The sequence below is a fragment of the Bos indicus x Bos taurus genome, chromosome 2 (assembly GCF_003369695.1).
Source record: "Bos indicus x Bos taurus breed Angus x Brahman F1 hybrid chromosome 2, Bos_hybrid_MaternalHap_v2.0, whole genome shotgun sequence".
NCBI lineage: Eukaryota > Metazoa > Chordata > Mammalia > Artiodactyla > Bovidae > Bos > Bos indicus x Bos taurus.
In genome coordinates this window covers 34314883-34338633 of record NC_040077.1, presented here as the reverse complement: position 1 = coordinate 34338633, position 23751 = coordinate 34314883, and the positions used below count along the sequence as shown (strand labels likewise).

The 23751-nt window shown below is 40.3% G+C and overlaps 1 protein-coding gene across 2 annotated transcripts in view; it reads right to left on the bottom strand.

Annotated features, from left to right (window-relative positions):
* Positions 1–3099: 3099 nt before the first annotated feature.
* Positions 3100–23751, bottom strand: part of DPP4 (dipeptidyl peptidase 4) — an 84810-nt gene continuing 64158 nt past the window's right edge. The window contains exons 20-26 of one of the 2 annotated variants that reach the window (XM_027559292.1): positions 23095–23289; positions 20590–20644; positions 19874–19973; positions 16965–17029; positions 6148–6220; positions 5817–5890; positions 3100–4222 (exon numbers count right to left, since the gene is read on the bottom strand). In XM_027559292.1, the coding sequence (XP_027415093.1) occupies positions 4121–4222; positions 5817–5890; positions 6148–6220; positions 16965–17029; positions 19874–19973; positions 20590–20644; positions 23095–23289 (664 nt within the window). In that variant the 3' untranslated portion in view covers positions 3100–4120. Of the gene's footprint in view, positions 4223–5816; positions 5891–6147; positions 6221–13591; positions 14006–16964; positions 17030–19873; positions 19974–20589; positions 20645–23094; positions 23290–23751 lie in introns of those variants that run through there. The other variant, XM_027559302.1, reaches the window with a different exon arrangement.

Sequence of the window (23751 nt, the reverse complement as noted above, 5' to 3'; positions counted from 1 at the left end):
AGTTGCTCAGTCATATCTGGCTCTTTGCCGCCCCATGGACTGTAGCCCGCCAGGCTCCTCTGCCATGGAGCTCTCCAGGCAAGAACACTGGAGTGGGGTGCCATTTCCTACTCCAGGGGATCTTTCTGACCCAGGGATCAAACTTGTGTCTCTTGAGTATGAAAAGGCACACACTTAACACAGATTCGGACACACAACCCTACAGAGGGTTTAGAGGACTCATACAAGAGACCGTGCACATCTGCCAGAAAGTTCAACAAATAAGGTCAGAGGATGCTTTAGAAAACCCAATAACCCTATGACCAGGGGTGAGTTAAGCACCGTAAGTCAGCATAACCCTGCCATGCACAGGCAAAACTTATTGGAATAACTAGAGTTTTCGTTAAGTCACACTTTTCATCATACATGTATTTTAAATAATCTGACCAACTTGGGGTGACTGCTCAGATGAAAGATTATTTAGAATAAGAATTTTTATTGAGTTTACTGGAGATTAATTCCAGAAAAACCACTGTCAATTTAGCAGTAAGAAAATTACCTTTCTTTTTATTAATTCAAAGTTTTGAGTTTAAGTGGTAATCCTGTCACAGAAAGGTGACATCCAGAAAGATGATACATTTCTTCTGAGCATGACATTGGTCTTATTAATACCGTGCTCTGAGCTTTTCTTACAGGTAGTGACATTATGCTTGACTACTCACATTGATCTCTCACTCTCAACCGTCTGTATCCCTCAGACGTATCCTGAATACACACTCCAAATCTTTCAGGATGTATATAAAAATGCTCTTGGACACTGCTGAAAGAACTGTCACAAAATCGGAACCACAAGATTCTCTTACTTCACTCTGAAGAAACCCATTCTTTTTTTTTTTTTTCATTTGTTGTGTTCAGTCTCTCAGTCGTGTCTGACTCTTTGTGACCCCATGGACTGCAGCACACCAGGCTTCCCTGTCCTTCATTATCTCTCGGAGTTTGCTCAAACTCATGTGCATTGAGTCAGTGATGCCATCCAACCATCTCAGCCTCTGTCTCCCCTTCTCCTCCTGCCCTCCATCTTTTCCAGCATCAGGGTCTTTTCCAATGAGTTGGCTCTTTGCATCAGGTGGCCAAAATATTGGAGCTTCAACTTCAGCATCAGTCCTTCCAATGAATAATCAGGGTTGATTTCCTTTAGGATTGACTGATTTTTTTTCATTTAGAGATTATTCAATCTTAAATATTGTACAAATGTAATAGTTTTATAAATTGGAATTCTCACATCAACTTAGAGCAAAAGCAACAAATGCCAAGCGATGAAACTGGTAGCCTTAGTGACCACCTGCAGATAAGAAACACTCGGAATGACATAGAGCCTGATGTGATCCCTAAGCTTCCCTGGTGGTGGCCTAGAGTCATCAGGATGCACCGAATTATGGTCTATGCTGGTTATTTAAGAAAGTTTGAAGGTGTGTAATCATTTTTAGCAAGGTTTCCAACAAAAAAAAGTTAAAAAATAATTTAAAAAGTGATTTTCTAAAAATCTTGGTCAAAACTTTAAGAAGAAACACTGTATCCATAGAGATGTGACCATTTCTTCCTTCCTTTGGGATGTGCACTCCTGGGTGCTGTTGTGGTCTAACAGGTTGCTTATGAAGGCATCTTATCATCCAGGTACCTGTGGAGGCTGCGACAGTTAAAGGCAAGCAAGTCTGCATATCTTACTGGCATGACTAGTTCTGTGTGTTTCAAATATACCCTCAGATTGTCTGTCTCTTATTTGTCAATTTAACTTCCTTTCCCAAAAAACACATCTAAAACTCTTACTGGAGAGTAAAACTGTCTTATGAGGGTCAGATGAAATTTACTTTAACTTCAAGCACATTATCACCATTTGTAAGTCTCATTATGTGAAAAATATGTGCTGGGATTTTTAAAACCATCTCTGGGCTCCATTGAAAACATGGAGCATGTTTTGAAACTAAAGAAACAATAAATTCATAGAGTTTTGATATTGTTCAATACTTGTACACTATCAGATATCATGCAATGGTCTTAGTATCTGTATAGCATCTAATATTATACAATATATATGGTTGTAAAATGATCTTATTAGTATCTAAACAATATCTGATATTGTACTATATCCAGTTTCAATTAACATAAAAGGAGAATTTCTACTTACTTTGCTTTTCTGATTACTAAATTCAGTCCAGGATGTGAACATGTAACCTATGATTTCTGTTTCTGTATATAGAACTCTTCAAAGATTGGTCTCACTACTCATGATGAATGAAATCTCTTATTAGAATTATGACAAGAACCCTATAGGTTTGAGGGTTGACTTATGGTTCCAAATGAATAAATAATATATGAGACTTAATTAAGAAGAAACCACTCAATTCCATGTTCTGAAAATACAGTTGAAACAGTTTCAGAATCTTCTGTCCATTCCTATACACGACTCACCAGTCTCATATTGAACTGATAAATTTTTTTCCAATTCTTCTATTTAGATTTTTGTGCTGTAGCTCATCCTGTCTGCGACAACTTTTTCTAACTATGTTTGAGTTTATAAAATCAATTGTTAAAAATGAGGCCATTTTACAAATAATTGAACAAAAATATTATGTGTTCTCATTTATCGAGACTTTACTTTGCTAGGCTAAATTCAGCATCTTAAATCTATGGTTTCATTAATATAGTTATGTCAACCAAAAATAATTAGTTAAACACTTAAGTTGTTGACTTTTTTAAACTTCCACTAAGCCATCTGGGCTATCAAGATGATATTTTTGATATTATGTGCCTCATCATAGTTCCCTGGAATGAAATTATAAATTATATACTACATAAATAACCAAAATTACTTTAAGTTGACTTTTAAAAGCTTATATATAAGTATGATAATATAAATTGTATATAGAGAGATATTAGATTAAAACCCTATGAACTGCTTAATTTAGCACATTTCTTTGTATCTGTTTCTTACAAAAGCTGAACCCTCTCCATGTTTACAAGGCAGTTTGGGATAACAAGCAAAATAAACAAGAGCCTTTCTGGGTAAGCATGTCCATATGCCAATACAGTTTAGGTCTGATTCAAGACACAGAACACCTCTGAAAAAAATGAAGGCATATTTATTACTGACCAGGAGAAATTCCACAGTATATAGAATGGGAATCATACTATATACATTTGTAGCTTATTTTCAATTTTTAAAAACAAGTCCAAGAAAGTTAAAATATTCTTTTTAATTAGATGCTCAAAGAAATGAAGTAAGAAAAACTGATGCAAAGACTCCTTCAAGTTAGGATTTGCAATACAAATATTTTCATATCCTAACAGGGCAAGCTGATGTGTTCACATCTCCCTTCCAAGCTGCTTCTCTCACTAGGAAACATCAGTATTTTTAAAGCACATTTACAATGCTTTCCCATCACCCTTTCTGTGTTTTTGTAGCACCTATAGCCATAACTGGCACCTGGGGGCCTTGCATTGTTGGCAGTTTCCCTCTCATTTCTTTGGAGTCTATTCAACTGCTGTGGTTTTACTCAGAAGTCAGTGCTTTGCATTTATGATTTCCTGAGACTGTTTGAATGGTCTTTCTCAGAAAACTGTGCCAGTCTGGCTGTGAACAGCTCTTCTCTGAGGAGCTGACAGTAGCGTGGTTGGGTCAGCAGGCTTGGACTTGGGTTCACAGCCTTGCCCTGCCAGCTTCTCTCCCTAACCCCTCTTTTCTTACCCCTGCCTCAGTGACATCACTGCCCACATCCTGCCATTCCTTCAAAGACGAGAACAAAATTTGCACTAGTTCAGTTAGAAAATAATGCTGCTCAGGGAACCTCTGCAAAGCTCCCATAAAAACAATTCTTAGTTGTTTCACCAACTGATATGGAAATTATTTTAAATAATAATAAAAAAAACCAGACTGAAATTTCCATAAGGTAAGTCTGTTGCAAAGACAGAAGTCCCTACTTCAGGTTATAGATATGAAATTTGGGGACAAGGTAAACTTAAATTTCTTGATTTGAGTGTTTGTTTTTTTTTTTTTAAGGCATCATCCTGACAGTGCAGTTTTGAGATAATGAGAGCAAAAGTAGCTTTTCACAAGCTTTAAATGGCATGCCATTTTGAGATGCTAAAGTAGAGAGAAGCATTGTTTTAGGAAGTGGCTCATGTGGGTGTATATGTGTTGGTGTGCTGTGCTGCTGGCGATCCCGTGGTCTTCATCTGTATACCACTGGAGAGACAAAAGAGAGAGGTCAGAATTAGGAAGTCAGTTGCCCTTTTTTTTTTTAATCCAAATGAGTTCTCATGAGCATACATGGCATAACACACATGTTTTAACTCCTCAATCAGTTTGTAAACTGAAACATGATCAAACAGGTTTTCTTATCCCCCTCTCCCCCCACCCAGAGCTTTTCCAAGACATGTAGGCTCTGTCTTGCAGGAGTCTCCGATTGTCCCTGCTAAGTGCTGAGACAACTCACCATGAGTTTGACTTCACTGCACACTGCTTTAAGGATATGTGTATTACATGAAAATATCTAAGTCCATTTTCAAATTTGACTCAAAGGACACTTAGAAATTCATCATGCATAGGATGGAATGTTTTCCCATAAAGCCCACTTTAATTAAGTGCTATCACCTGTTAAGTTTCTCCTCCACTGCAGTAAAAAAAAACTATTAAATGTTTTTAAAAAGCAATTTTTCCTAATGTATATTACTAAGGAACTAGAAAAATCTACTTCCATATTCCATATATATGTTTAGCATAAGTGAAGTCAAAAATCAAATGTATTCTTTTCAAACACGTAAGATTTTTCACTGGAATTTCTTATCTGTATGTCTGACATGTATTTAGGAAGAGTTGATGACCTGAGGCAAAAATTTATCAACTCATACCACCATGTTAAACAAGTGGGAAGTCACTGCCAGGAAAACATATATCATGGAGACATAAATTAACTTTCAAAAATTGCTTAAAGTATCATGTCTTTATACCATAACCTCATAAGAATCTAACCTCGAAAATATATGCCATGTTTTCTGGTATCAAATGACTGTCCCGCTTTTAAATACAGTAGGTACTGCTTGAACTGAGCACAGAGCAAAGTGTGTATGTTAAAAGAGAGCGAGGGAAAGCAGGCTATTAAAGCTAATACAGACAAGAAAGCTCTTAACACAAATATATTTAGTGCAACACACACATATAATCTTTTTTTTTCTCTTAATCTGAAAATAGTGCGTAAAATGAATTTTGCTTAGTACCTAGAAACATCCTCTGAACAGGCAACAACTCTCTAGCCATTTCTGACTTTATAAACCCAGCCTAATTGTTTATTACCTGTAGTTGCTCAACAAAAGATAACATGGAAGCTGCAGAAACTGAAACTTGCTGATTATTATACCCCACCTTTGTTAGAAGGGCTAGGAACACGTACTAGAGATGGATTTTCATATTTGAGCTGAGCGATTATCATGCTGCTTTCACTTTAGAATTACTTTGCCATACTTTTCACTGGGTAAGTGATTACTTTTGAGTCAAATTAGGGAGAGATGGGACAATCATAGGGCTAGAAGAGCAATCACAAGACTAGGGATCTGATGCTCACAAGATACGCAATATTGTGCTTTTCAACCCCTAACTGATATTGAACATGACTGTGTTTCTGGCTCAAGTATATCACTTCTTCAACTTCTTACTAGAAAAATAAGACTCTTTTTTGCTTTTGTCCCTTTCTCCTGGGACCTTGATGAGAGAAGTAATCGTGAGAGGGGAACCAGACCCCACCAGGAAGTTCCTTCCCCTTGCAGGAAGCTTTGCTACATACCATTGACTGGAAATCCACTCCAGCATCCACCAGGGCTTTGGAGATCTGAGCTGACTGCTGAAAGTGCACGTTATCTGCAGGGAGAGAAAGGAAACAGAAAGTAACTAATAGCTGCTCCACTTTTATGGTAGGAAAAGGCACAGGAAGAAAGGGGACTGTCTGAAGTTCTAGGACTCAGCATCCCATTTATCCCAAGACAAGTGAGTTGTGGAAAGCAACACTGTTTTATTGAAGTAAATGTAACAGTCTTGCCCCTCATGCTTTTGTTTTGTCAGTAGTGAAATTGCAAACCTGTCTGTGATACTAAAAAGTCTAATTAACTGAAACTCACCATCTGCTGTTCCATGAATAAGGAGGTACTCAACTTGTTTAAAATTTTCAGCTCTGCTCATGACTGTTGAATTCTGGAATTGGGAAAAAGAATGTCATTATTCAAAAAAAGATCTGCCATAAACTGATTTTTCACTTCAGTTTACAAAATAAAATGTTTTCAGCTGGGGCCCCCTTTGATACAAAATATAGCAAACCGATATTCAAGCAAATGCTGTCTCCATGCAAGGCAGAATGCACAGCATGCCCTGTGCTTGGGAGAAGGACTGGAAAGGGAGAATGCCACATCTTCCCTGCACATGCAGAAGAGGGCACCTGCCACCCAGGCTGCATGCAAAACCCCTCGAGTCCCAGATCCCAGATTGGCTGGGTCCTATGCATTAGCACAGGGCAGAGTCTCATATTAGTAATGTATGTTCCATGGGCTTATGCTGTAGTTCAGCCAAAAAGTGTATTGCCATGGCAACCATGTGTCACATGGTGCCATACATGCTACATTTCAAAGAGCCTGTACATAGCATTTGCAACTAAACATACTCTGCAATATGTCATATGAACTTTGGTCCACATTGCTAGGCTCTGAATGAGAAGCAGGCATTACCTTTTTTGAAACAGATGTTTGAAACCTAGGCAAATGTAACATACGGGAGGGTAGAGGGGTGACAAAGATCAAATACGGCCTTAGAAAGTCATCGGTGGCTGGTGGCCTGCCTCATTCTGTCCTGAGGAAAATGTCACTATTGCACCAAGCCAGGTAATTAGGAGAAAAAATTGGGAGGCCAGCTTTTTGAAGGCTGCTTCATAACCTTAGGAAGGACTTCTAAAATGAGGCTGGGGTCTCGAATGAAAACGTTTTGAAAGTATGGAACTAGTCATCCGGTCTTAATTTGGAGATGTTTGCAGAGTTGGGATGAAGGTAAAAATGTCACAGACATTGTAGTGACTTTGGGAAGGGGTGAGCTGGAGCCTACTTTTGTTGTCTCATTGTGAGTTGGGCAGAGGAAGGGCCATTAGCCTCCCGACAGATTTCAGATCAGTCAACTTGTCCTGCAGCATCTTGGTGAATCAGGTCAACTTTATGAGAGGCAAGGTTTATGTTTTACAGATATCTTTGTAGCTAACATCAGGATGGGAACCCTGAAGGTCTGGCAGGAAGAGGATGAGGCTATGGTCCGAGTGTTTGTATTCTAGCCCCAGCTTCAGTATCAGTGAACTGTGCACCAGGAGACATGCTGCTGAGCACTGTTTTGTTTGAAACGGGAGGAAGATTAACTCCTCTTACTGTCACTGAAATTGGAATCAAGAGACGTGGCTTTTTTTTAAGGTTAAATTACTGACACTGATGTCAGGATGCTGTAACAGTGTTTCTGGAAAAAAGACATTCTGTCTACGGCTTTCAGGACAAAGTCACCCAACATGTTTGCAGTGACAAAGTGATCTTGTCCCAGAAAACAGTGCAAAGGCCCTCTTACTCTGTGCAGGCTGGGTCCCACTTGTCCTGACCATATGCCAATTCTGACCCAATTGAGAATTTACCCACAAACTTCAGGAGAAACATCTAGGACTTATTAAAAGTCACACTCTTATTTTACTGTATTTTTAGGGGAATGTGTTATCTGGTGAGATGTCCCATATGAATTCATCCATCCCTTCATCTGTTCATCCATCCCAATGTTACTCCATCCATTCTTCTATGCATTCATTTATTCATTGTCAGTCAATATTTGTTATATACCCAACTAAACAATAAACTCCATGAGAAAAGGAATTTGTCTATATTGTTCATTATTCTGAGCATTTAATACAGTGCTAAATATCAATTAAAGGGATAAATGAAAGAAAGGTAACCACTTATATTGTACTGTTCACTATATTCCGTCCTACTTTTGCAGAGGCAAGTGGGAACAGCTAGGGGAAGTGAAATAAAATATTCTCATTCTGAAATTTACCAAAATATGCTTTGCCCACTTTCAATCCATGCACAATGCCATTAGTAATAACAGCTGACATTTACTGTGTGCTCTGTGCCAGTCACTCTGCTAAGCATCTTAAAGGATTTATCAAAGCACCGCTCTATTTAATGACGTTCCTACGAGATAGGTCTATTAATAGCAATCCCACTTCTACATGGAGACAATCAAGTGCACCAGGTTACAGGAGGAAATCTGAGCTGGACAAAAAGTCTGACGGTAGAACCTCTTTTACCTCCTAAGCTGCACTGAGTCTCTAGTAAAGTTCCAAGCTACTTATGATGTGATCTTCCAGCAAAAATACAGGAGTAAAGAAATTGTTACTGAACTGTCCTGGGATTTGCCGTAAACGACACACGGGGTATTCTTTGCGCCTGCGTGCTCATGGCCTCCTTAGAATTCATCAGAAGAGAGCCTTCATTGGAAGAGAGCACCCTTGCATGGCCCTGCGAAATTTATGAGGCATTTTTGGACTGTGTGGCTGATGCGGCGCCTATCGCAGCAATAGAATCCCGAGCGATGTTCTGCCCCGGAGAGAGGAAAGGGTCAAAATCAATCTACCAAAAAGGCCAGTGTAGGATTCAAACCTGGCGCCGGCAGAGGCTGGGGCTGACACACGGACAGTGAACGCTGACAGTCGAGGGAGCCCCAGGCCCTGGCGCCCGAGTCCGTCCTGCGCCTGCGCAGTTGTTTCCTTCACCTTGTTTCTCCGGAGAAGCAAGTTCTTCACTTGCCAAAGACAGTCAACTTTAACATGTAGACCTGACCCGAATATACAGCTGTGTCACCTCCCCCCGCCCCCCACCTCTGAAAGCCTCCCAGGGCTTCCTTGCTTGGCAGAGTGCAGAGCAAAAGCTACTTCACAACCTCCCTGAGCCATAAAACTGAGAAATGTCATTGAAACATAGAGTAATAGTTAGGAGACATATAAATACGCAGGACAGTTAGCAAGGAATGTGATAACTACTGGAGTTTGGACCAAAACAGTTTCTGGCTGCCTTTTTTTTTTCTTAAATGGAGTGAATACAGGCTGAAAGAAGACAATTTTTATAAACAAGTAAAACCCTGAGCCTAAGATAAATGTTGTGATGTACACACTGTAGCTGTGATGAACTAGACATGGTGAGAAATGCAACATACTGAGAAAAAGACGAAAACTGTGATAAAAGTGTCATGATGCAAATTGTTTTACATTAACAATATTACACTACAAAGAAAGAAAGACAAATACTTTAATGCAGCAAGCGAAAAATAAAACAAAGGCTTCCCCTGCAACCACAAGATAAGAGTGTCATTTCCAATGTGCACGTCCCCCTGCTCGCTGGGGATGCATCATTGGGACCTCTCCGTGCGTGGGAGCCAGGCAGCCTCAGGCACACACCCATTTCAAGGCTCTCAGGCTGCTGAGAACATTTCCCCGCCCCCCTGGGAAAGATGCAGCTGTGTCCCCCTGCCTCCAGAACACTGATCCTTCCCTACCAGACTGAGCACTCTGGCTTCTCCGAAGAGAAAGACTCCTGGCAGCCCGCTGTATGGCACACTTTAACCAGTGAAGGGCAGCAGCCAAAGCCAGTGAAAGAAATGCAGGCACTAATTTAAGGGAGGATTAATGACCAGAAATAATTTAATTGTGCTAATTCAACCTACCAAAATAGGATAATCCCCACTTGCCTATCGATGGAAACAGAAATAAAAAAGGAAATGGATGACTAAGTTAGAAGCCGAATAGTCTGTCACCAGCTCCTAAAAAGGAAGCTTAGAGTGATAAATGGGCAGGGATGCAATGGTGGTGCAGTTGGCACTCTCCCGAGGCTAGAAACTTCCGGAGAGCCCCGCTGCCAGCAACAGCCTGGCAAAGCGAAGTGGGAAGGACTGGACCAGTGGCAGCGCCGATCCTCAGCATCTCTGCGAGGAGCTTTTCCTTCAAGCCCCAAGAAGAACCATCTGTAGCTGCTCGTTGGATCATGCTGGTTCTTCAGTTACCTTCCAACAAATAAATCTTTGTATTTTTGAAATAAAAGAGAGAGCTGATAAGAGTGGGGAAGTACTGTGAGAAACAGAAGGTCTAACAATTTTTAAGCCACCCCTTGTGCCATCCAGGAACCAGAAGGACAGTTTGCTTCCCAAGGATAATGGTGGCAGCTGCCATGTTTTTGAAAGCTTACTTCATGGCAGGCTCAGGTGTCTCCTTTAATCCTTTCAATAACCTCATGAGACAGGTCTGATTATCCCTATCATCCAGATGAGGAGACAGCAGTTCACAGGGATTTAGTAACCTCTTCAAGCAAATAGATGGTGGAAACAGAATTTGAGCACAGGTCAAACTCAAAAGTCCTCACCTCTTAACATCATATTCTAATGTCCCTTTACTTCACAGCCAAATAACTCATCGTTATCTGGTAGAAAGAGCAGCCACTGGTCTAATGGACACCCCATTACTTCAATGAGAGAGCACCCTCAGTATGCTGACTTGCCCTGCGCAGACTCCCACTTGCCGTCAAAGCCTCATAAGTAATATTAAGTGAAGCTATTTAAGGAAGCACCATTCATGCCATGACAAAGGCCACAAAAATTTTTAAGAAAAAATTAATTCAACCCCGCACATCAGGTGTTTTATTAGTTGACATCACTCAAACAGCTGTACCAAGGAGACAGTCCCTATCCGCCGACAGGGGGCCCTACCTCAGGCCTCACCCAGCAACACTGGCTTCTTTAAAGATCACACAGCAGTCAACATTTTATCAGCACTCAACAAACAAGTTAAGGTTTGGCTTAAATCTGAAGGTCTCTCTCCCTTTGGCATATTCTGGGATAATAGAACAAATGTCAAATCAGTACAAGATGGCATATTTACAAAATTGCACCCTGTTTTGCATAACCTAACGATGCAGCAGTTCTTAAGGATTGAACATTTCAAATCTGCTAGCAGAAGACTGCCAAATCTATGACTGTTTCGTACACTTGCCAAAAGCCTATCAAATTCTGAGCAAAATGCAAAATAAATCTCCTCTACAAGTTAAATCAGTCCCTTCTGTGTGTTCCAGGCTGCCCTCTTCTCCTGGCAACAAGGCTCAGGACTCGGGCCTCATTTCTCTTGCCCTTGATCTGATGCTGCTCTCTGTGAATCCGTTCCCTCCCCAGCCTCCCATCCTGCCTTACTAGCCACCATTTGGCCTGCTCTTCCCACAGCCCTGCTCTGTGTTATCCCTCGGTTCATCCGATCTGCTTCACAAATCCCCGGAAAACAGCTCTGCCCACCCCTCCTCTTCTGTGCTCCTCTGCCTCACCCCTCGGGCAGCCTATGGAAAGCACCTATGCTCTTCCTCTGTATCTCCCACAGTCTTCCTTGACTGGCTCCAGATAAGTGCCCTCTCCCTTTCCTACCCCTCAGTAGCTACATCTTATATAACATCACTGCACCTCAGTTTCTGGGTCAATAAAATGGAGATAAAGCACTTATCTCAGAGAATTTGAGGGAGAACTGGACCTAATAATCCATGTAAAGAGCTTAGAACAGTGAAGTGCTAGTGACTCAGTTGTGTCTGACTCTGCAACCCCACGGGCTATAGCCCACCAGGCTCCCGCCATGGAATTTGCCAGGAAAGAAAACTGGAGTTGGTAGCCATTCCCTTCTATATGGAATCTTCCAGACTCAGGGATTGAACCTGGGCCTCCTGCAGATTCTTTACCACTTGAACCACCAGGGAAGCCCATCTGGTCATAGAAGCACTTAATGAGTGAATAAAAAAATGAATGAAATAAATGAAACTGAGTCCCCCTTGGTTGAGAGGAGTAGGGGGGAAGGTGAAATCCCAGCTTCTCAGCCACTTCCCTTCCCCACTACCTGCTCGGAAGCATGCTGGGGCTCCACAGTCACAATCTGGAAATCACTAACCTTTTCCATATATATTGGGCACTCTGTCATGCTCGAGTTCATGCTTTATTACTACTTTCATTTCTCTTCAAAAATTTTGACCCTATACTTTGTCCCACCAACAAGGTCACCAACTTTTGAACAACTAAAACACCAGGGACCTCAAATAGGTGAATGAAAGTCTACCCTGTTAATGATTTTTCACAGATTTGCTTGGCCTTGTAGAAATTGTGACTGGCCATGTAGAAACTATTCATCACTGTTAGGAACCCACTCCTCAGGGTGGGGCCATGGTTGCTATTTGCTTATTGCTATTGGGGGTGACGGCTTCCCAGGCAGTGAAGTGGTAAAGAATCCACCCCCCAGTGTAGGATACACAAGAGACGAGGGTTCTATCCCTGGGTTGAGAAGATCCCCTGGAGTATGAAATGGCAATCCACTCCAGTATTCTTGCCTGGGAAATCCCATGGACAGAGGAGCCTGGTGGGTTATAGTCCATGGGTTGCAGAGTCGAGCACACACTGGGGGTGAGCGTTATCTTATTGTCTATCTGATTCTTTTGCTCAAATCTGTTGCAATTTCTATTGGCTATGGACTGAGACTCTGACTGAGACTTTCAGCAGAAAGAAAAATGCTTCCACAGAGTTTCACTGCCCTATTAGCTTCACTGTCATCCCTCTACTTTGCCTGCCTGCTTAGAGCTTCTGGGACCAGCTCCTTGGAGTTTAAGGGCCATGAATGTCTTCTTCCTCTTTAAGTGCCCAGTATTCTTTAAAAGTGCTTCTATCTTGCCACTTGGCAGTAGGTGGGTGATTATCTACAAAAAGGGTCTTATGGATCACTGCTTATGTCACGGCATTGGGTCCAAGCCTTAGTCCCAGGGTCCCATAGTCTATATGGTGGCTTTGTAAGAATAAACAAAGGCACGCCTTCTGGTTGGATGCAGCCCCAGAGGCGCATGCCTTAGTGAATGGAGCTGACTGGCCTCTAGCAGTGCACAAGCTGCACAGCTATACATGACATCCCCACTTGTTCCATTTACATATACAAATGGTTCCTTCAAGTTCCTTTCCTAAATAGTAAGTATGACCTTTATTTCACAAAATGTCCTTCTCTTGGTGTGTTTCTCTACATTCTTCCAAGTCTTAGTCATTAATGACCTAATAATGAATCCTCTCCTCATCTGAGTTTCATCAAAAATTATATTCTCTTCCAAAGGCTATAATTTTGGTTACAGATAAATGATTCTATAGTTGAAAAAGTGTACAAAGATCAAGACCTTGCTTGTTACACACTTCAGTCATTCCTATCCTGGATGTACTGAAGAAAGTCAACAGGCTATCCTATACAGGGCTCTTTCAAAATGTTTCTCCTGACCCACAGGAAGACAGAGAACAGGGAAAGGCTGTAAGGAATTGTCTCCTTTGTTTTTTCCAAGAGGGTAGGAGGAGGGAAGGAGAGGAGGAGAGAGAATGGGGGGAAATAAAAACAACCTGGGAAAGAAAAGTAAAAGAAGATGGGGGTCCAGAGGGGCAGCTGGGGCCTTAGAGGAAAATAGAATCTTTGAATGTATTCCTGCCAGAGACAAAAGCACAGACTCATTTAAAAAACAAAGGAGGGCAGCTTTATTCTAAAGCCTGCTGTGCACCAAATATAGGTACTCAGATTCAGTTCTCCACTTTCTGAGGAGGCAACTTACAGGGCAGAAACAGTACAGAGAATACATTTACCTCACTTTCTCCTGCCCACCTTAACTATCGCCCACCCAAATAATTCCTCTGAGCAACACATTGGGAACCTTTAGCGCCCTGGTACTGGCAGTTTTAATGTGTCCATTGCCAGCAGAGAATTTTGTGCCAAGAAAACCCGACTCCTGGCGTGGAAGGATTAAACAGTCCTCGGGAGCCATCTGTGCAGCAAAGTGAGACAGTGACTCTGTGCTCCCAGCGCGCGTGTGTTGCCATCGGCAGTAGGAAGTGACTTCTATTTACATGACTACCTCACGCGGAGAACACCTAAGGGGAGAGAGGAAAATGGCCACCTCAGTGGGGGGGCAGAGTTGGAGAAGAGGGGGTTGGGGATGGGAATCAGGAGCCTCTAGGAAAATCTGGAAAAAGATAGAGGCTGACATGGCGGATTAAAACTATTTATCCTCTAGGGCGAGGACTGACTGAAGAGGAAACACCCTGTTGGCTGATGTCTTTGGAGTGCAGTAGGGTAGGTGCCATGGACTTCCTTGGATATCAAGGTTTGGACTTCACCCTGTCCTTCGAGGTTCAAAGATTTTCAAGATGGGATTTTTAAAATTAACTTTGACTTATCATCCACCAGGATCTAGAGTCAGGATGAGGGTCCTGGGCAGTATACCTCTGATGTTTGGGGATTTTTTTTTTAGTACTTTGGGATTATTTGAGAAAGACTTTTAGCCATGGCCCAAATATGGTGCACCACAGGAGGGATGCTTTCAAGTGTAAGCATCCTGATTAGGTCACTGACAAGAAAATTAGAGCTGTAAAATGAGAGAGATGATGGAGATATATAGTTTTTATAACAATGTTTCCACTCAAGAAGTTTTAAAATTAAATCAAAAAAGATTTTAAGGTTTCTATTTTATACTGGGTGATCCAAAGAATACAATATTGAGGACAGCTATGAATGACTAATAATAAAACAGAGGATGTCCAGAGGGATGGTACAGGGAGGGAGGAAGGGAGGGAGGGGGGTTCAGGATGGGGAACACGTGTATACCCGTGGCAGATCCATGTTGATGTATGGCAAAACCAATACAATATTGTAAAGTAATTAACCTCCAATTAAAATAAATAAATTTATATTAAAAAAAACAGAGAGGGGAGAAAGGAGTACAAAATAACTATGAATCCAAGAACAATAAATTGAGGATTGAGAGATATACAAGGAAAACGTCATGTGAGTCAAAAGAGAGGATGCTAGTCCACCAGGAGAGCAGTACAAGTGTCCTAATAGATGGAGTGAGTGACAGTCCTGCAGTCGAGTCCAACTCCCTGTGATCCCATGGACTATAGCTGGCCAGGCTCCTCTGTCTGTGAAATTCTTCAGGCAAGAATACTGGACTGGGTTGCCATTTCCTTCTCCACCTAATAGATGGAGGTGGAAGGGGGAAAATGACATTCCAGGGCTGCTGTAAGAAAGGTATTATACACTTGGTTAAAGAATAAGAGCTGGACTTAGTTGAGTCCATGGGAAAAGTCCATGAAAGTGCTGTGAGTATAGGTTAAGCTCCTACCTCTGTGTGCGATGCAGCCTGGAGTGTAGGGACACCAGCTAAGGAATGAACAGCGGGGTTATGACTATGAAAGGTGGTGGTCACGCGGCATCAGCAATGTGATCATGAAGCAGGGAAAGGATGTCTAAAGCAGCTGATTGGATGTGGAGGAGAAAGAATGGGAAACACTGAGTCCAAAGTATCACGTGGGACAATCAGAAGACATAAGGGCAACCTGATTATGGGACTGCTTTGTAGTAGAAGGTGATTCATACATCCCATTTCATAAGCTGTTACTTTTCTCTCTCTTTTTTCTTTTTAAAGTACTGCAGTATAGTTACTTTATCATGTTGTGTTATTTTCTGCTGTATAGCAAAGTGAATAGCTATGCGTTTACATTTCTCCTCTTTTTCTGGATTTCCTTCCCATTTAGGTCACAACAGAGCATTAAGTAGAGTTCCCTGCGCTACATAGTAGGTTCTCATCAGCAATCTATTTTATACAGTTGTTACTTTTGTATTTTGACTGGTAAACAGAGATGAAAACACACACTCAGACACAAATGTACTCATACCCCTCTCCGCTACACCCCACACAAGGCTTGCTAAATAAAGCTGAAAGGAAGATGTAAAACTAAACTGTACATGTCTAGCAAAACTGGAAATTGTATTTGCATTTTATTGTGCTTTGATCAAATGGCTTCAGAACCCCTAACGATGATGACATCTTACAAAAATGTACAACTATGGCTTAGACCAATGTATGAATACAATGTATGAATACAAAGCCCAAGCGTCTGAGAGCTGTGGCACAGATGAGAAGAAGTCGTGCTCTTAAATTATACGGGTTATTGTTTTTCTTTCTTTTTAATTCACTGTCCTGGGAAGAGTTTTGAATATCCTCTGAAGAATGTAAACATCGGATGACTGACCCAGCCATCTGTACATTTATGGGTTTCCAACTTACATGACAAAATCTGGAAGTTTTGGGGAATGATGCAATGCCCTGAAGGGTCCCTAGTACTTAGGCTGATATTCCAGCTGAAGCAAATGTGCTACCAAAGAGATGCCCTGGCCCTGCAGTGGCACCCACACTAGCATGCAGGCTGCCAATGATGGCTGCACCCAGGCCCCACTTCAGATGCTATAGCCCATCTGCGCAGTAACCTGCCCGCTGGCTCTTCCAAGCAAGCAACCAGCCTGGTGGATGCTATTCAGTAATTTGGGTTCAAGAGCTTTTCAGAGTATTACCCTCCTGCACCTATAGGACACCTGCTTTACTCAAGTCTTGTGTGAAAAAAAAATGTACACATTTGGCTAAGAATAAGAAAATTATAGGCTTGTACATACATCTTAATTATGATAATACCATAAGAAATTTTAATATGTGGTTAAAGACTTAGAGTGTCTTCTGGGCTCTAAAGGAATATGTTGAATTTGACATGTTTTCTAAACGGAAATTTTTTTATAATTAAAGTAATTATCTGGTGTTGCTTTGTATTTCCAAATGAATGCATATTGTGACCTATATAGCATACGATAAAGGCTGTAATTATGCAGAATATAGTAGGGGAAGCTACTGGAGTAACTCTAAACCACCTGTGTTATTTTTGTAACAAGAATTTTGTTGGAAATAAAAAAATATATATTTTCTAGAATAGATTCACTTAAAAATGTTCTTATACCACTTATAAATAGGTTATAAAATGGATCTAGTTCACCATCGCTTACCCTGTAAGAGTCAAGGTTGTCTTCTGGAGTTGGAAGGCCCATGTAACGTTCTGTGTACACGGAGTCTGTGATGGAGAAAAGAAAAAAAAAACTTAATTCATACAATAAAAGCTTTACCCCCTTTTACTGGGTTACTTTATGTCTTAATTTGCGCAGTGTTATACCATCAGAAGTATCTTCTTCAGATCGTTTCTGCTTGGCTTGTTGATGCATCCAGACTCCTGTCTTTCCACACTCAGCCCTGTAACCAGTTCCCATTAGCCCTCCCCTGGAGGGCAGAGGGAGATCAAAACAGGGTGACCTAAAACCCAATCAATAACCCACCTGCAGAAAAGTCAAATGTGAAGTGCTCAGTGACAAGGACACTACATTAAACATCTGACTGCCTTAAAGATCTTGATTAGCAAGTCATTTAATGTCTAAATTGTCTTGAATTTCTTGGTCCTGACATATGTATATACCCTACTTTAGGATATTCTCTCTCCTACTGGAAACACCTCATAATTTTCAATTACTAGTTGCTCATTTAAAACATATTCTTTTAGGTGGGGGAGGGACAGACTGAAAGGAAAAAATTCAGTTATCATTATTTGAAGTACAACACCACACTGGCTCAGCTACTCCATCATAAAGCAAGTTAAACATCTGTTTTCTCTCATTTTGTGCAGAGAGATATATATATACATATAGCTATATGTACACACATATATATTTCTTAAAATATCAGTGAGAAAATGTATTGTTGCTGAATTCCAATATAACTTTAAAAATGTGAAATAACTTTTTGAAAAATGGCCAGGTTACAGTAAGTAAATAAGTATAATACGTTTCCATTGTGCTATATAAATTAATGGATGTCACTGTAATTGTACCAGTATTTCCATACCAATTTAATTAATTATTTAGAAGAATAGATCATCAAAACAATAAGATTAAGCAACATTCTAACCCTTTTGAATGACTGGCATTGATAACTAGTATTAGCTGTTCCATATATATTGCTCAGGCCCTTTCTATGGAAATCAAAATATTTTCCTCCAAAATGAGTTTTTATTATTTTATCATTTTGATTAAAGTGAATATAGACTATATGCAATTGTACATATCTAGAGGACACTAATGTAGGAAATATAATATTTTAAAGCACACTTTAAAATATAAGACTTTCCCAAAATGTTCATCTTTTAACCCTAACCCTAACCCTAATTTTTTGTTAAATATAAATAACGTGATGTACGTTTAATGGGGTGGGGGAGTAGGAATAGCTTTTAAGGGCAAAGTAATTTTTCCCCCAAACAGGCACAATTCTTCTTGTCCTAGAACATAATAGCCCTTTCCTATTATGCTAACCAGGTTTTCTTGTGTAAGAAGATCTAAATTTTTTAAAATACAATTTAAAAAATGCTTAATGTCGGGGGTTAATGTGGGCCTTCCCTGATAGCTCAGTTGGTAAAGCATCTGCCTGCAATGCAGGAGACCTGGGTTCGATCCCTGTATTGGGAAGATCCCCTGGAGAAGGAAAAGGCTGCCCACTCCAGTATTCTGTCCTGGAGAATTCCATGGACTGTATAGTCCATGGGGTTGCAAAGAGTCAGACATGACTAGGCATCTTTCACTTTCACTAATGTCGGTGTAAACTTTTAGAAGTATGTCTTGCAATACCATTTATGCACGCCTTCCATTTGATTTTTGAGTAATATTGTCCAAATTTTCACATATGTAGGAATTCTAGAAAGTTCTTGTTAGATTGGTCCATATACATTTAATGAACTCTTCTTACCATTATATATTTCCAAATTCATGAAGATTGTTTCTATTATCTTACTGACCACCAGAGGTCTCCAGAAATAAGCCATCATACAGAACAATTAGTATCAAGCAGGAAAGTATTATATGAAAACAAATGTATTGTGTGAGGGTCAATCCTAACCATGTTCTCCAATATTTTTCAATAGAAAGACAATGATGTATCTTTTACACATTGGCTTCTCTTGACTTTGGAGTTTTCCACAGCTTTGGTATTACCATATACTACCATACATTAAGGCATAAAATATTTAATAAGCATACTCATTATCAATGATTCTATCATTATACTGCATAGACGACTTGAGATGGGGTCAGAAGAGATACAGGAAAATAATTCATCTTTTCACCACCTCTGGCTCTTCCCCACTACCTAGAGTTCCACTGCTTCCCCCTTCCCCTTGGGAATCATAGCCTTACATGTGTATGAGAGAACAATACTTTCTCAGTGGTGAAAAGAATATTCTAGAGTGGCTTTCACCTACTTAGTGGAAACAAAGCCCCCAGGAGTTCTCCTGCCAAAGTCTCTTCTTTCCACCCAAAATCCTACTTTATATTCAACCTTAACCTGAAGGGAAAGAAATACTTTTCTTATTCTTGTAATATGTGAAGCCCCAAAGTCAAAGTAGAATAAAGGTAAGGAAGGGTATCTGAAGAACCGTAGCATTGGGAATGTTTTAAAATGTGGAAAACATAATTTCTTGATAAGACATTTAGGAAACAGAATTGGTTGCTAAGTAAACATGTAGGTAGCATTTACTTTCACTTTTCACTTTCACGCACTGGAGAAGGAAATGGCAACCCACTCCAGTGTTCTTGCCTGGAGAATCCCAGGGACGGGGAGCCTGGTGGGCTGCCGTCTATTGGGTCGCACAGAGTCAGACGCTACTGAAGCGACTTAGCAGCAGCAGCAGCATTTAATACCACCCAGCCTTTCCTAACAGCAGAAGAAGTGAGACTGTTTTATTACAGGTATCCATAAAGTACATCTAAGATGAATCAGCTTCTTCACTGTAGAAACAGGGAACTAAAAAAGAATGATTATGGCATTGAGATGTGAAGGTTCGCACTTAGCATCTCTGTACCTGAGGGCCATCACCTACCATAGTACTCCCATTTGGATACAGGCGCCACGGCTATTCCACACTTGAACACACCACTTCCTGCTCCCAGCACCATTGAGGTTACGTACCCTCCGTATGACTAAGAAATGGAAACAGTTATTTTTATGGAGGTAAAGGAATTAAGGACATATGGTAAGCAAGTCGCAGTTTCCACATTTCTCACATCTTTATATACTGTGCCTCTTTCGAGATAGAAAGCAGGATAGAGGAGGTTTAAATTGGCCTTAATTGGGCAGTATCTAAAGACTACCCGTTCTGAGCCTTGCAAGGTCCCTTTTCTTGGTAGGTGTAAGAGGGAAAGTATTGACATTCTGCTGAGTAGTACTAATTAACAACAAAACAACAAAAACAAAAAAAAGTTAAAGAAAAAAAAACAAAACAAAAAGGCAATAAACTCTAAGTTTTTACTTTTTTGGACTCCTGAGAAAAAGTGTCTCTCCTTCCCTCTCCCCCTCTATCTTTCCTTCTCTTTATCCCTCTTTCTTGCCTCTTCTTACTTGCTCACCTCCTTTCCCTATTGTAATAAACAAAAGTGTAAGCCTGGGAAGGACTCATTGCCCAGAAATCTAAGACATTTGGACCTTCTTAGATGGACATGATGGTTGTGATTTACACCTCCAAATATGTACAAACAAAAGTAAATTATCCTGTTTTGGATTATATTCACTAAGGAACACATCAGCCAAAGTACTCACCCAGCCCCAAATTGCAATCCGTTTGTCGTCCACAAATCCCATTTTTGAAAACTGTCTAAAATGCATGGAGGAAGTCCACGAATTAGTATCACACTGTGTATAGAAAACGAAGGTAACCGCACAAATGTGAAACCCTGCCATTTGTTCTCTATTTCATTCTCTTAGAAATTAAGATTAATTGCTGCCAGCAATCAAATAAACACCTGAGATCAATATCTATCGTTTTAAATTTAAGAGCCAGATGAACAAGGTTTACTTGTTTTGGAGTCCATAAAAATTATGTCTGTGTGTGTGTGTATGTGTGTGTGTGTGTGTGTGTGTGTGTCTGTATGATTCACAGAAAACAAATCCTGGCTGTTTTTTTCACAGCTGTATATAAAAATTTGCAGCCCAGATGCACTTTTTTTTAACATAATTGAATTTAAACCTCTCCAGATGTTTTTCAGTTTAGAGAGGCTGCCCCTGCAATAGAGAAACATGGGAGCATGGAGAACATCTGTGTAGGGCTGAGAAATATCTCTGGGCCCCCTACCTGAGGACTTAAACACCATTCTCTAAATACATCCCTTCTTATGATGGGTGTTGATTAGTTATCTCAACACTGTGAAATATGAGGCAGTTCTTCCTTGAAGGACTAAGATGTCTTTCTGTCACTAAATTGTGTGGTTGGAATCCAGGTAAAGAAAGAAGAAAAATATTCTTTGCATCTATTTCTTAGTCTTAGCCTTACATCAAAAGGCAATTGGTTTACTTAAAAAAAATCTATCAAATGGGGTTCTTAACTTGGTAGTATCGAGGGAGGTGGGGGACCCTCACACTGACCTATATGTGACCTTAAGAACCTTTGTTTTCAATTGACGGTATATGTCTTAGACTGCTCTGAGTTAAGCAATATTAGAAAAAATTCAATGTAAGTAGTTTTCAACTCATCTTCTCCATGTAAACTTTTTAAACTTAGAACACATACATACAGAAACGTGTACCAAATCACAAGTGTACAAGCTCATAAGCCTTTACAGAGTGAACATACCTTAAACCAAAAAATGGGGCAATACTATCACCCAGAAGCCTCTGGGTCATTTTTCTCTTTGAAAAAAACAAAAACTCTTTCATTGAATCCCAGAAGACTTTCACCTGACTTTGTACCAATATAAATTCGATTGTGGAAAACTCTTTCATTGAATCCCAGAAGACTTTCACCTGACTTTGTACCAATATAAATTCGATTGTGGATATATAGGATATAGGTTCCTGGTTTCTTTCACTCAACAGTCTGTGAGATTCATCTGTGTTGTTGTACATAGTTCCTTTGAGTTGCTGAAAAGCAACTACTCATTACTTCTGAAACAGAGTTGTATATTGTGGGTAACACAATTCTATCATTTTAGACTTGAGAGGTGCTGGAAGCCATGCCCTTTCTCACAGAGGACAAATCTGGATAAATAAAAATGAATTTGTAAAAATATCAAAGCCTCGCTCCTGAAAACAACTTATGCTCATATCTAAATCTTATTTATTTTTTTTTTTTACTTTCAAGGAAAATAGCTAATCATTAACTTTGATTTAACAGATTTAGGATTACTTAATAAATTGTCATCTTTTCTCCTTGTTGGTTGTTCCTTTTTTTAAAGGCATTTTCTTCCATCCATTTAATCATTCACAATTTTTTTTTCCATTTCCTAGTTTCTAATTTCACAACACTATTTAAAATCGTTAATTTATTATGCTTTCCAGACATCTCTGCAGTTGGTTATGGAACCTCAAAGACTACGTTCCCCATTTACCGGTTGAATGCAACTGAAAGTAAGTTGAAGGGAAACCCAGATTCAAGACCTGACCAATCTTGGCAAATTATCTAACCTAAGAGCCTCCATTTCGTTACCTGAAGTATAAGGTCTGAATACTCATCTCTGAGGGTTGCTGGGTAGCTTCAGGAATAAGGCAGGTAAAACAGTGCATGTTACATGTGCACTCCAGGATAACCACCAATTAAGAGTAAAATCTTTCTGAAGTCAGACCACATCTATTTATAGTCTCACAACTGATGTGATTCATCCTTAAAGAATCCCTTATAACTGAGTGACAACGGTCGTATTCCACAACTTTCCCAAACTGGGGGAGGAACTCTCAACTCAGCAGAATGTAGGAACCACTCCTAAGACTACATGGCTGTCATCCTACTCTGACATAAATGTACACCAATCTCCTCTATTTATCCTTGACTATAGGGGTGGCTTGCTTATTTAGTTAGATGTTTACTCAGAGGCACATTTATCCCTGTTTTGTCCATGTGTTTGATGAATTCTGAGTCCCTATTGCTAGAAGATGGTAGCACACATATCAATTCCCTTTCTAAGTCTAAACATAATATTTTCACTAAAAATCTAGCCCAAGGATGAATGATTCTTCCCAGGACACTTGAAATTCTTTATACTTCACAACTTTAAAATATAAATGGGAGGCGGGGAATTAAATAGCCTCTGAATTCACCTCCTAGTCACTCACCTGGTTGCTTCAATTTGATCTTCAACTTCAAATGTTCCCAATCTTCTGTTGATTGCGTGCATGATCTTATCTCCTTGGTAACCACTTCCTCTGCCATCAAAGCTAGCTACTATAATGTTTTCTGTGCTTGCAAGGTAAGTAGCCCAGTTGAGTCTGAAGATAGCATCTGCTTTTTGACTACAGGGGCCTGCATATCTGTGAAAAATCCCAAATTGTTAGCCTTTGTGGTTCCTGAATCAAATGAAGAGGGCTTGCATTTCTAATTCCCTGTGGACAAGAAGTGTACATCTTTCCTGTTCATGAGCCTGAAATCGTGCCAGCCGCCAGGGTGTTCTCAGTGGGTCCTGTCAAACTTGATAGTCATGACAACATGACTATAATGGCTGTGTGTTTCCTCCGAAGATGCCCATTAGTTTTATCTTTGAAGATTGCTATCAAACACAGACTTCACAGGCCAACGTTTGCTGCCACTGCTGCTAAGTCGCTTCAGTCATATCCGATGCTCTGCGACCCCATAGACAGCAGCCCCCGTCCCTGGGATTCTCCAGGCAAGAACAATAGAGTGGGTTGCCATTTCCTTCTCCAATGCATGAAAGTGAAAAGTGAAAGTGAAGTCGCTCAGTCGTGTCCGACTCTTCTCGACCCCATGGACTGCAG